The sequence below is a fragment of the Dendropsophus ebraccatus genome, chromosome 6, assembly GCF_027789765.1.
Source record: "Dendropsophus ebraccatus isolate aDenEbr1 chromosome 6, aDenEbr1.pat, whole genome shotgun sequence".
Classification (NCBI taxonomy): Eukaryota; Metazoa; Chordata; class Amphibia; order Anura; family Hylidae; genus Dendropsophus; species Dendropsophus ebraccatus.
The window spans coordinates 28,494,235-28,507,764 of NC_091459.1; the positions used below are offsets into that span (position 1 = coordinate 28,494,235).

The window sequence follows — 13,530 nt, forward strand, 5'->3', positions numbered from 1 at the left end:
GATAAAAAGCTAACGGGGGTTGGCTGGGTGATCGCTGAAATCTAGATATGATTTTTTTTTTTATTATTATTATTATTATTATTGTTCAAAATACAATAGAGATGGGACTATGTTTTTACTTGCATGTCAGCAGTATGCCTGCTAAACCCCGCTAGGAAGACAAACATATTGACCTTTCAGTATGTTTGAGCATGTTGGATAAAACACGCGCAAACATGGGGAGAAAATATAAACGCCTTGCAAATGTTGTCCTTGGTGTGATTAAAGGGGTTGTCCAGCGAAAACCTTTTTCTTTCAAATCAGCTGTACTCAGAAATAAATTACAAATCTATATAACTTTCTATTTAAAAATCTCAAGTCTTCCCATACTTATTAGCTGCTGTATGTCCTGCAGAAAATGTTGTTTTATTTCCAGTCTGACACAGTGCTCTCTGCTGACATCTGTGGCCAAGACAGGAACTGTCCAGAGCAGGAGAGGTTTTCTATAGGAATCACCACATAAATGCCCTCCAGCTCTGGACAGTTCCTGTCTCGGCATGCGATCTCAGCAGAGAGCACCATGTCTGAATGAAAATAAAACATTTCCTGCAGGACATACAACAGCTGATAAGTATAGGAAGACTTGGAATTTTTTAAATAGATAGAAATTACAAATCTATATAACTTTCTGACTACAGATAACCCCTTTAAATCCCAGGACTCCAGCAAGGCAGCAATGCTAGCTACTCAGCCACCGTGCAATCCACTTAACCTTGCTTGCCCCTGCATCATGCAGCCAGTCCCCTTCCACCTGATTACTCATCATGGTCATGGAACTGGAAGTGAGAGGGAGGGTGGCATCACAGCAAATAAAGAACTCACAGAGCACAGTCATGTAACCCAGCAATTGTGCAGAGCAGAAGTAAGTGGAGGAGAATTCGCTGCATGGGAGGCAGTACGTCCGCCTCAGCACACCAAACATGCTTATCAACAAACGGGGCAGCTGATGGGCGAGTATGAAACTCCTCTACCAGTCCAGGCGCCGGCACATTTGCTTTCACACTATGCAGCTTTACAGGCAGCAGCTTTTTTTATATGACTTGAAACTAACCTTTTGGCGATCCTCTTTAGATCTCATCCGCTCTCCATAGACTAAAAAAACATGCTGGGATGGATCATAATTTCCAGGTGACTGATCGTGCAGCATAAGATGACACCACCGAAACAGATCCCTCAAATTAAACTCCCATGGTCCTCCTTTCTGTCCCCATTTTCTCTCAGTCATAACTTCCAAGTCAAGCTAAAAACAAAACAAGGCTCAATCTGTATAAGTTTTGCACAACACCAAAGTAGAAGTAAAAAAAACCTTGGATATACCTGGTTATTGAATGCAACCATTTTGTTAATGAAGTCTTCACCCAAGGCAGGAAAGAGGGAACTGGCTATGAACTGCATATCAGATGGAGACAGCTGATCTACAAAAACCTGTGTACAAAAGTCAATTAAAAACAATGATATATTACCGCATACAATGTAAACCAATATATTTGTATTCTGTTTTAATTCAGCATTGTAAGTCTGAGAAATAACTATTCTGCAGCTTTAATTACTTTCAGCAATAATGTGCACACACAGCGATACCACCCCCCAAGTAACGCCAACGTGTTTCGGATGTGTTACTCATGTCTTAGTCATGGCAGGGTGATTACCACCTCCAAAACGCGTTTGTATTAGTTGGGGGGTGGTATCACTGTGTGCGCATGTTATTGCTGAAAGAGAATAAATCTGCAAAACATTTATTTTACGCTGGATGCGGACATTGCATAGAGAGTTATTTCTCAGATTTACAGTACTGGATGGAAACTCTTAATGCTCTGATGCACTGATTCAGCACTGTGGCCCCTTTGTAGTTTTAGGCTGGGTTCACACTACTTATATTTCAGTCAGTATTGTGGTCCTCATATTGCAACCAAAACCAGGAGTGGATTAAAAACACAAAGGATCTGTTCATACAATGTTGAAATTGAGTGGATGGCCGCCATATAACAGTAAATAGCTGCCATTAGTTCAATACAACGGCCTTTGTTTTAAAATAACAGCAAATATTTGCCATTAAATGGCGGCCATCCACTCAATTACTACATTGTGAGAACAGATCCTTTCTGTGTTTTTAATCCACTCCTGGTTTTGGTTGCAATATGAGGACCACAATACTGACTGAAATATACGTAGTGTGAACCCAGCCTCAAGCTGTGAAGGAAGCAAATATCTACTGACATTCATTTACATTGCAGATTCAAAATAAAAATAAAAAAAATTTAAATATAAATATAAAATTCTAAACACAAACAAACCTGTGTAAACCTGTTTAAGAAGGATCGTGGAAGTCCTTTCCGACCGCCTCCTTGGCGGAAGGGGTTCTGGCAACCAAAGATCTTTGTTTTCTCATGTTGCACCTGAAAACTCATGCCAAGTTCTGGAATGTACACCTCAGCACGATGGTCAAAGCAAGCGTTGAGCCCCTCTAACACGGACTGAGATGCTAGATTAAGCTGGTTAAAGAAAAAGAAACACTGTAATGCATGCCACTGCCCAAGAAGAATTCTGCACATCTTGGGGGGGGGGGGGGGGGGGGGGGGGGGGGGGGGGGGGGGGGGGGGACACTTGCAGTATTAGGTAAAAAGCAGCTTACTTCATCCAGTACAATCCAATGTCCTGCCTTTAAAGCAGAAAGAAGTGGTCCATCACGCCACGCAAATTCCCCACCTTTGCCTCCTTCTATAGGAAGGTCAGTGCCAAATAAATCTGTTACATCCTTAAGAAAAAAAAGATTACAGTAAATTAGTTTAAATAAAAATAATTTGTTGAAGTGTATACACTAAAGCTTAAAAATAAAAGCAAAAAATTCTACACCTCCTTTAGGCTGGGTTCACACTAGCATTTTTCTTATCTGCGAACGGTGGAGCAAAAACTGATGAGCCGGCTGATGCAAACTCATTGCAAAATGTTTCTTTTTTAATGGTCCGTTTACATTTTAGCTTTTAACCCTTTTAAGACAAAGCAAATTTTCCTCCTTGTGCTTAAAAGACCATAGCTCTTGCTTTTTTCACCTAGAAACCCACATGAGCCCTTATTTTTTGCACCATTAATTGTACTTTGCAATGACAGACTGATTTTCTTGTGCCTGTCATTGGGGGACACAGCACCTGTGGGTATAGGCTACTGCCACTAGGAGGCGACACTAGACAGAAGAAGAAGTGACTCCGCCTGGCAGGCTATACCCCTCCTACAGACACCAGGCTAACTCAGTTTTAGTCTAGTGTCCGTAGGAGGTAGACACAGGTGCCATGCACCTCTTTATTATTTTAGTTTTATTTCTTTCTCTTTCTTTCTAGGTTATCAGGGGGACCGTCGGCGTGGGCTGCCACACCAGACGTAGCCTCCCCCTGAGGGTGCACGGAAAGTTTTTATTTCCCTGCGCCGGTCACCTGTCCCCCACCGCCGCTCCCTGCGGCAGGATGCCGGTACCCCACCTAGGTGCGAGGTGACCGAAGGGGTGACCCTGCGCGCACCTGAAGCCGCCGGACAGGTGAGTATCTCCTCTGTCCCACCTGCCCCAAGTCTTCTCCTTGGGGTCCCCCCCCCCTTCCCTCTTGGGGGGATTGTCCTGCCTAGCGTTCTTTAGGGACCCTCTTCCCCCTCCTGGGGTCTCTATCTCTCCTGGGGTGTCGTCCTGCGCAGTGTCCTTAGGGACATTGCTGTCAGAGGTTAAGTCAGGGTGGATTCCCTTCCTCCCCCCGCCTCACAGCACAGGGGTCTCCGGGGGGGGTCTCTGACTTACTTTCCCCCCCTGGTCGTGGGGTCTCTGCCGGGGGTGGCACAAGGGCACTGGCAGCACCTGCCGGGGCTAGCTGGGCGACCGCGTCTTCTAGCGCTCCGCGCCGGCGTCCTGCCGCCGCCGGCCTGCTCCATAAATTTAGGCCCCGGCTTCTCCCGGAGCTAGGCCGCATCGACGCGCAGCCGTGACGTCACGGGGGCGGAGCGCCCGCCCGCCTGCCCAGTTCCTATTGGTGTAGCCCCCACCTTCTCCTCCCTGTGCCCCCTCCCTTCCTCCTCCTCTCCCCTGCAGCCAAGCAGCTTGTGGTCTCCTGCTGCTATCACAGACTGTCAGCCCCACAGCTCCCAAGCAGCAGCTTCAGCTCCAGTACAGCAGCTACAACTCTCTATGCAACAACAGCTCCAGTACAGCAGCTACAACTCTCTATGCAACAGCAGCTACAACTCCCTGTGCAACAGCAGCTCCAGTACAGCAGCTACAACTCCCTGTGCAACAGCAGCACCAGCGTGCAGCAGCTAGAATCCAGTCCAGCATCCAGCACGGCAGCAGTTCCAGGGTCGGGTAGGCTCACCCAGTGGGTGATATCCCCCTCCCCCACTCCCCAGGCTAACAGCCCTAGCTATTATGTCTGGTCCCCGGGACGACCCCCCCTAGGCAGCTCGCTCCCGCGGCTGTGACGACACACTTTGCATGTGTTCGTTGCATTAAGAAGTTCCCTCTCCTGCTGTGCCTTAACCCTGGTGCCAACTCCCAGGAGGCCCCCCCCCCCCTTCCAGGTTCAGATTTAGCCTCTCCTGAGTTGGCTAGGTCCCTGTCCCAGGCGATCGGTGACCTCTCTAGCTGTCTCAGGTCATGATTCATGCCATTGAGCGGTTGCCCTCCCAGGCGCCCCCAGCAGCGGGGTCCTCCAGGGTATCTCCTGACTTCCCTTCCAGAGGACGATCCCATAAGAGACCAAGACTCTGTCTCACGGTCACCCTCTAGGTGTTCCTCAGACCCTTCTCCGACAGATCCACTGCAGGCGGTTCTGCTTCCCAGCGACCCCTCTCCGCCACCTCGGGGGACCCCTCTGACTCTGCTTCAGAGTCTGACAGGGAGGATCAGCTGGCCTCTGCAGTGCAAGCCTTGATCCGTGCAGTGCGGGACACCTTGCATATTGATGAAGAGCCCCCTTCTACACCCGAGAGTGAAGTCTCCTTCAGTTGCCATAAGCGACAACCCTTGGTTTTTCCTGGTCATAAGGATTTGAGGATCTTCTAGCCAAGGAGTGGAAACACCCTGACCGACGGATTCCATCCTCTAAGCGTGCCGAGGCTTTGTTTCCCTTCTCCCCTGACTCGGTCTCTACATGGACGGTGCCCCCATCTGTGGACCCTCCAGTTTCACGACTTTCCAAGTCTACTACTCTGCCTCTGGCAGATGGTGCTTCACTCACTGACCCAGTGGACAAGGAAATCGACACTTTTTCGAAGTCTGTCTTTATTGCAGCTGGTTCGGACCGGCGTCCTACCCTTGCTGCATCCTGGGTCAGCAAGGCTTGTTCCTCTTGGGTCAGGCAGTTAGTCCTGACCTCTCCCTGTACACTCCACGCGAGGATCTCCTGTCTCTGGGCTCGCAGATTCTGCATGCGTTCAAATACTTGTGTGACGCTTCTCAGGAAGCCGCTCGTTTTTCTGCTCGCGCCCTGGCAAACTCTGTAGCCATCCGACGCTCGGTCTGGCTAAAATCCTGGTCAGCTGACGCCGCCTCCAAGGAGGCTCTGACTTCTCTTCCCTTTGCAGGAAACAGACTTTTTGGTGAGCAGCTGGATTGAATAGTCTCGGACGCTACCGTGGGGGAAGAGCCCCCTGCTCCCTCAGAACCGGTCCCGGCGCCCTCAGTCTCTCAGGCGTTCCAGTCATTCCGCTCCCTTGAGCCTCCGACACGTTGTCGCCCGGCTAAGGATATGCCTCCGGCTCCTTCTAGGAAGCCCTCCTTCAAACCCCGCCCATCCTGGCAGCCCTGTTCTCGCCCTTCTATGGGTCCTGCCCCCAAGTCTTCTTCCTGAAGGTCCTTCCCCACTCAGGTCTCTCCCTCAAGTAGGGGGTCTTCTGCTCTCCTTCAAGGAGATTTGGCTCATATGTCCGATGTGTGGGTTCGGGAGGTAATGTCTTCAGGATACAAATTCGAGTTCGGGTTCTCTCCGCCGCCTCACGTTTTTCCATCAAATCTCCAACGCTCTTCGGCACAGCTTTCCGAGCTTTTTCAGGCGGTTCAGAATCTCCTAGCTCAAGGAGTTGTGTTCACAGTCCCTCCCTCTGAGCGCTTACAGGGAATCTTTTCCAATCTGTTCACAGTCCCCAAAAAGGACAGTTCGGTCCGTCCTATCCTGAATTTGAAGCGGCTGAACAGGTTTGTTCGCCTTCGGCAGTTCCGCATGGAATCCTTGTGATTAGTGGTCGCGTCTCTAGAGCAGGACGAATTTCTTGCGTCTATAGACATCCGCGACGCCTATCTGCATGTTCCCATCGCAGCCAGTCATCAACGTTTCCTACGTTTCACCGTCTGTTCTCGACATTTCCAATTCGTTGCCCTGCCCTTTGGGCTAGCCACGGCACCTCAAGTCTTTACCAAGATCCTTGCACCTTGATGCCTCTGCTTCGGTCAAAGGGGGTGGCTATCTTGCCCTACCTGGACGACCTCTTTGTAAAGTGCCGCTCCAAACAGGACACTCTGTCCAGTCTCCGGATCACACTCGATCTCCTGACCAATTTCGGTTGGATGATCAATTGCCAACAATCTTCCCTACTTTCCACCCGCTCTATGGAGTTTCTCTGGATGCTATTCAACACAGAGACGGCACGCGTTCTCCTTCCTCCCAACAAGGATGCCAGCCTGTCTGGGTGGGGGGGCTGTCTTCGCGAGCCACACGGCTCAGGGCTCTTGGTCACCGATGGAGGCTCGGCTTCACATCAATATCCTGGAGCTCCGGGCCATCTTCCTCGCCCTGTCTTAGTGGACCGATCTCCTGAGGGGTTTCCCGGTCCGTGTTCAGACCGACAACGTCACCTCCGTTGCTTATCTGAACCGTCAAGACGGTACCAGGAGCCCCTCTGTCATGACCGAGGCCGCTCGCATTCTCCGTTGGGCGGAGCGTTTTTGCTCCAGCTCTCTCTGCAGTCCACGTTCCCGGGGTGGACAATTGGGCGGCGGACTATCTCAGCCGCGAAAGACTGGATCACGGCGAATGGGCTCTGATGAAATCTGCCGGCGGTGGGGATTCCCAGACGTGGATTTCTTCGCCTCCAGGCTGAACCACAAACTCCCCACCTATGTGACTCGAGCCCGGGATCCTCGCGCGTTCTCGGTGGACGCCTTGGTGACCCCATGGGAGCAGTTCTCCCTGGTTTACGCCTTTCCTCCTCTGCCCATTCTCCCACGAGTCCTGAAGCGCATCAAGGCACTCAGCTTTGCTGCCATTCTTGTCGCTCGAGACTGGCTGCGCCGGTCCTCGTGCATCGGCGTAGTGCACCTCCTCGCCGACGCCCCCTGGCGTCTTCCCCTGTGGACTGACCTCCTTTCACAAGGGCCAATATTCCACCCTAATTAACCTCAGCTGAGTTTTACGACGTGGCTGTTGAAGCCGCGGTATTGAGGTTTCGGGGGTTTTCGGAGCCAGTCATCCAAACCATGCTTAAGGCCCGCAAGCCTCAGTCGGCTCGGAACTACCATCGCGTATGGAAGGCCTTCTTTTCTTGGTGTGCACAGACTAATTTTCACCCCTTGGTGTGTTCCGCGACCAAGATTCTTTCCTTTTTTGCAATCCAGTCTGGACAAAGGCCTCAGTCATTCCACCTTGCGTTCTCTTGATTTCCGCACTCAGGTGAAGACTTTTCTCAGGGGGTGGTCCATTTGACCCCCCCCCCCCCTTTTTGACAGCCTGTAGAGCCCTGGGACCTTAATTAAGTCCTCAAGGTTCTGCAAGGTCCTCCCTTTGAGCCTCTACGGGAGGTGTCTCTTTGTTTCCTTTCTTGGAAGGTTGCCTTCTTGGTGGCGTTTACGTCCATCTGTAGGATGTCTGAACGGGCAGCGCTCTCTTGTCGCTCCCCTTATCTGGTCCTTCACAACGACAAGGTTGTGCTTCGCCCTCCTTCTTCCTTCCTGCCGAAGGTCGTGTCTGCATGAGGACATCATTCTCTCCTCTTTTTGCCCTGCACCCTCCCATCCTAGGGAACGGTCCCTGCATTGCTTGGACCTTGTCCGGGCCATACCGATCTACTTGTCAGTCACTGCTTCCTTCTCGCCACTCGGATTCCCTGTTCGTGGTCTCGTCGGGTCCGCGCAAGGGGCTGGCTGCCTCCAAGACCACCGTTAGGCGTTGGATCAGGACGGCCATCGCAGAAGCCTACCGTGTTTGTGGCGGTGCGGGTCACCGCTTTTTTGTGCTCAGGCTGTGGGGGCCTCTTGGGCGGTTCGCCATCAGGCCTCGGTGTCCCAGGTCTGCAAGGCCGCCACCTGGTCTTTAGTTCACATTTTTACGAAGTTTTATCAGGTCCATATCCTGGCTTCCTCTGACGCCGGTCTGGGCCACAAGGTTCTGCAGGCTGCCGTGTGTTAGGCAGGCCGCATGGGGATTGTCATCTGATTTCCCCACCCTCTGGGACTGCTTTTGTACGTCCCACAGGTGCTGTGTCCCCCAATGACAGGCACAAGAAAAGAGGATTTTTGTACTCACCGTAAAATCCCTTTCTTGTGGCTTCATTGGGGGACACAGCTCCCACCCTATTATTTTGAGGTTGTTTTCTTTACTTTTCCTACTGCTTGTGACTAAACTGAGTTAGCCTGGTGTCTGTAGGAGGGGTATAGCCTGCCAGGCGGAGTCACTTCTTCTTCTGTCTAGTGTCGCCTCCTAGTGGCAGTAGCCTATACCCACAGGTGCTGTGTCCCCCAATGAAGCCACAAGAAAGGGATTTTACGGTGAGTACAAAAATCCTCTTTTTTTGCATAAAATATGCTGTGAAATCTAACAGTTGGGTCAAGAAACCTGAGGATTATATTGTGGGTATTAAATTCCCACAGTCCTATAGTTCTAGATGGAATAAAACAAATAGTGGGACAGTGGTTGAATTGCTATAATGATTCTTATAGCATGTATTTATTTACATATATACAAATATGTGTACTTCAAACTCAAACAAAAATACACAAATGACATAGAAAGTGCGGAGATTGTTTTTGTTTTGTAGATATAGGGTGGGTCACCCCTGTTAAACCCTGCCTATTACTAAGGGGAGACCCCTGGTTTAGGCATCCCTAAACGTCAGGAGAGACTGGCCCTATGCTTAGGTTATAGCTGTCTGTCCCGTCACTGATGTCAGTGGATTAGATATAGATGAGTAAAATATGCTGTGAAACCAGAAAAAAATAGTGTGGTGAAATTGAAAATAAAAAGCATTTTTTTTTTTATTTTATTTTGGGGTTGTGTTTACCCTGTTCGCCCTAGGGTAAAACAGACATGTTATCCATATTCCTCAAGTCAGTACAATTACAACGATGTTTAACTTGTATAGCTTTTATTTTATTTGATGGCTCTTAAAAAATAAAAACCTTTAAAAAAAAAAAAAAAAAAAAAAAAAAAAGTTCCTTAAAATTGCTCTATTCCCATGCTTATAGCACTTTTATCCTTTGGTCTATGGGGCTGTGTGAAGTGTCATTTTTTGCGCAATGATCTGTACTTTTTATTGGTACCTTGCTTGCATACATGCAACTTTTTGATCACTTTTTTTCTGGCTTTGATGCGACCAAAAGTGCGCAATTTTGTACTTTTTCGCGCTTACGCTGTTTACAGTGCGAGATCAGGAATGTGATAACAGTTCAGGCGATTACGCACACAGAGATACTAAATATGTATATTTATTTTTATAAATAAAATTGAAAAAGGCGGGTGATTCCGACTTATTAGGGGAGGGGATTTTTTTTAATTAATATGACAGCTGCATTTAAATGGCTAATTAGCTGGCATGCTCGGACCGTGCCGGCTAATTACCACGGGTCCAGGCTGCAGATAGCAGCCGGGATTGCGGCGGTTCCGAGCTGGGTCACTGTGTGGCCCCCCTTCTGAACTGCCCTAGCGACGCCAAGTGTCAATAAGGGGTTAAAAAAACCTTTTCCACAAGTCGATATCCGCGTGCATATCAGTTTATTTTTTTTCTTGGTTTCTCACTTCTGCTCACGCTTTGTGTAATGTAAAGCTACGTAATGTGGCTTATGAAATATTTTAAGGACAAATGAAAAATTTCCACAGGACTGTACCGTTTGTTCAGAAAGGTTAATCCGAACAAGATGATTTCCAGACGCTTTAGCTAATGCAGTGACAAGGCTGGTCTTGCCAACACCTGGGGAGCCCTCTAATAGAATGGGTTTGTTGAGTTGCATTGCTCGCAGAAGCCTCTGAGCATTCATTGAAGTGGTTTCTGAATCAAGCGCATAATCAGTCATAGATTCTTCATGAAGTGCAGGACCTTGAAGCAAAAAAAAATAATTACTTTAATTAATTAATTTTATTGTATTAAAGGTGTTTTACGTTTAGGTGTACCTACGGTATTTTTCATTTTTTTTTTAAAATGACACGTATCACTGCACCTAGGTAATGTATATCTATATTAATTTATAATCTATATTAATTTTGAATTTGGTGCCATTATTTGCTTCTTCCTGCCCAACACATAGGAAGGGCTTTAAAAGCATCTTCATACCTACTGTCTTCAGTGCAAAACCCAACAACACAGACTTAAAATTGTCACTGTTTGAAAATACTTTTGACATGTCAAAAGTTTAGATCAGTCCAAGTCTGAGTGTTCACAATAGCAATTGTGACGCACAGTCCGCTCCCCGCTCTGTGTCAGTGAAAGAGTTGGGCTCCATAGACCTATATTAGGAGCCCGACTCATCACGTGACATCGCCCCGGGAGAGGTCCCGCGCTGGGCAGCGAGAGGCTCATCTCATAAGGTATAGGTATATACAGGAGGAGAATGGGTGCTAAAAAGCATTTTAGCACAAAATTAAAAGTAGATCTGCATTATAGAAAAGACTATTGGATAGTGGTGGACATGAGTGTTGTGCATTGTTTCACAAAACTGATGCCCTCTACTAGTAGTAGTCTGGAAAAATGGACAATGATCATAACATAAAAGTAAAAACTATTTACTGCAAAGCGTTTTTTTACCTCTAACTATGTAGAAGGGATGGATTCCAAACAAGTTCTCCAATACATTTATCTTCCGCTCTACAGTTTTTTCATACATCTCAAGGTCGGACTGCACGTCTTCAGTAATCTCAGCAACAGCAGAGAGCTTCTCATGTAGGAAACGCATACACTGCTGTCTAGCAGCAATAGCAGAAGCAGCAGTGCAAAAAGTAGTGCCTAATAAGAAAAAAAAAAAAAGAAAAAAAAAAAAGGTGAAAAAGTGCACTAAAAATTTGTAAAAGGATTAAAATCACATTTCCAACTAAAGTAATAAAAAAAAAAAAAAAACTACCTGCAAATACAATATACTCCAGTGTAAGGTTTATTAATATAGTATTTTAGCCAATATGACAGCATAAATTCCTGAAACAGGAGGCGGCGTCTACCCGAGGAGGGAGCAGGTCACAACTGAGGGGACATAATACTGATTTAGACCTGGGTGTAAATACTTGGCCAGACTATACCTTCGAGTCCTCTTGTCATTTGTGTTATATCATTTGCAGGGGCCTAGTTGCCGTGCTAGCTCTGGTGAAACACAATACAATACAAAGTTATATAACTTTGTAATATGCTTCAATCACCTATCTGCCCCCTTCCCTATCTTTTCCCCCATCAATCCCCCACCAGGAAGTGAAGTAAACTCACTATTACATGACGACTGTTGACCCCAGGCTGTTATGTGGCAGCCATTTTGTGGCAATGACATCATTAAGAGGGAGGCGGGTCGAAGCCCTGTTAAGCCAGCCTCCCTTTGTCAGATGACTCAGTTTGCTCAGCTCTGATAGGTGGCTTACAGCTTGCTCAGCCAAACAGTTCTACAGAGTCAGTTAGACGTCACAGGAGACAAAGTGCATCATGGGAAAGCCCAAACCAGGAAGTGAAGAAAAAAAAAATGAAGACACCAACTGGAGCTTCAGGGACTGGCAAACATCGGGAAATTCAAACGGAGACAGACTCTGGAGGGATGGTAAGTAGGAAAACTATGTTTATGATTGATTGATTGTTGTTGTTTTTTTTTTTATCAGCGCCGGAGTACCCCTTTAAGCCCTGCTGGAAAACATCTGTACAGAGGCAATAAGACCTTTGCAATGTAAAATGTCTTCCTATTTCATGTGTCAAATTTGCTGACAAACCTATGACAAATTTTACTAAGCATAGGATTTTTTTTGTTCCCATTAAACCAACCATACACAGGAAATGATTTCCAAAACCAACAAAACAAACAAACCTACCTGAACCCAAGCCATCGATGTACACAAGACAGGCAGCATGTATTAGAGCCGTGATTGTATTTAGGTTAGTTCCCTCATATTGTTCCTCGGATATGTCATTTTTTACAGTAACATTCATGAAATTCACCCAGGAAAGGATATCTCGAATGCTAAGAATGCATCGACGTCCAAATTCTTGGTTCATCAACCATTCAATAAAATCCATGATCATATCTGCTACAGCAGCACCTAAAGACAGGGTTTAGTGACAATTATGCAGTGAACAGTAAAATAATTTATATCTATCCTGTTTTATTGGATTTCTGGATAAGGGAAACCAACTATCTGCATTATGGGGACATAATATGGTACTGTGGGCCCAGATACATCTGTCTGTCTAAAACCAAAATGTTAGGGTTTTGCCCGCAGCAACCAACCACAGTTTATCTTTAATTTTACCAGACCTCAATAATATTTAAAAGCTGAGCTGTGATTGGTTGTTGTGGATATAAAAAGACAGGTTTTTAAAACATGTTCCACAATCTAAAAGATGGTAAACTGTACCTTGAACTATTTAAGTTTAAGTGTACTCGCAGCACTTACTGAGAACAGCTACCTGCCAACCTTACAGAGCTAAAATCACATTCCCCTCCTCCAGGCTGTGCTGTCCCGCTCTGTGGTGATTATGTCCATAAGATGGCCGACATAGAGGAGTATGTGACCATGCCCCGCCACCAGTGTTCCCTATTTAGCCTGTGTAAGCCTATGGAGGACACTGTGGGCGTGGCATGGTCATTTGTTCCTCCAGGGCAGCCATCTTATGGATCATGTCCCAATTTTCTTTGGCAGGGGTAGAATGGCTCAGTAGGACTGACACTGTATGTCCTGACATTAGGTAGGGATAAGGGCGAGACAGCATCATCCTACTGTAGCACTGGCCTTTCCTACATTGGAATAAGCTGCAATATAGTGAACAATTACACCTTGTGGTACACTTTGGACACTGCAAAACGGAGCTATTTTCCCCTGAAGAGGGCCCATGGGACACACCGTAGACATCCGTTAAGAAACAGAACAAAATGCATTAATGGATTGCTCACACAACACACACAAAACATACCATTGTCATCCGAGAAGGTGAGACACATTCCTGGGTTTAGATTGTGTTTGATTATTTCTACAAGATCAAGTCGATCATTACTCTGCGGACACCATATTTCTGTAAATCTATTACGAAGGGCAGGTGAAAGCTGCAAAACAAAATACATATCCAAAT

The 13,530-nt window shown here is 47.1% G+C and overlaps 1 protein-coding gene across 3 annotated transcripts in view; it reads right to left on the reverse strand.

Moving 5' to 3' along the window:
- LOC138795523 (midasin-like) overlaps positions 1-13,530 on the reverse strand; it is an 82,126-nt gene that overhangs the window by 15,229 nt on the left and 53,367 nt on the right. For all 3 annotated transcript variants that reach the window (XM_069974739.1, XM_069974738.1, XM_069974740.1), the window contains exons 33-40: positions 13,375-13,504; positions 12,276-12,503; positions 11,023-11,220; positions 10,109-10,317; positions 2,672-2,794; positions 2,334-2,531; positions 1,357-1,464; positions 1,091-1,279 (exon numbers count right to left, since the gene is read on the reverse strand). In XM_069974739.1, coding sequence (XP_069830840.1) covers positions 1,091-1,279; positions 1,357-1,464; positions 2,334-2,531; positions 2,672-2,794; positions 10,109-10,317; positions 11,023-11,220; positions 12,276-12,503; positions 13,375-13,504 — 1,383 coding nt within the window. The remainder of the gene's footprint in view (positions 1-1,090; positions 1,280-1,356; positions 1,465-2,333; positions 2,532-2,671; positions 2,795-10,108; positions 10,318-11,022; positions 11,221-12,275; positions 12,504-13,374; positions 13,505-13,530) is intronic.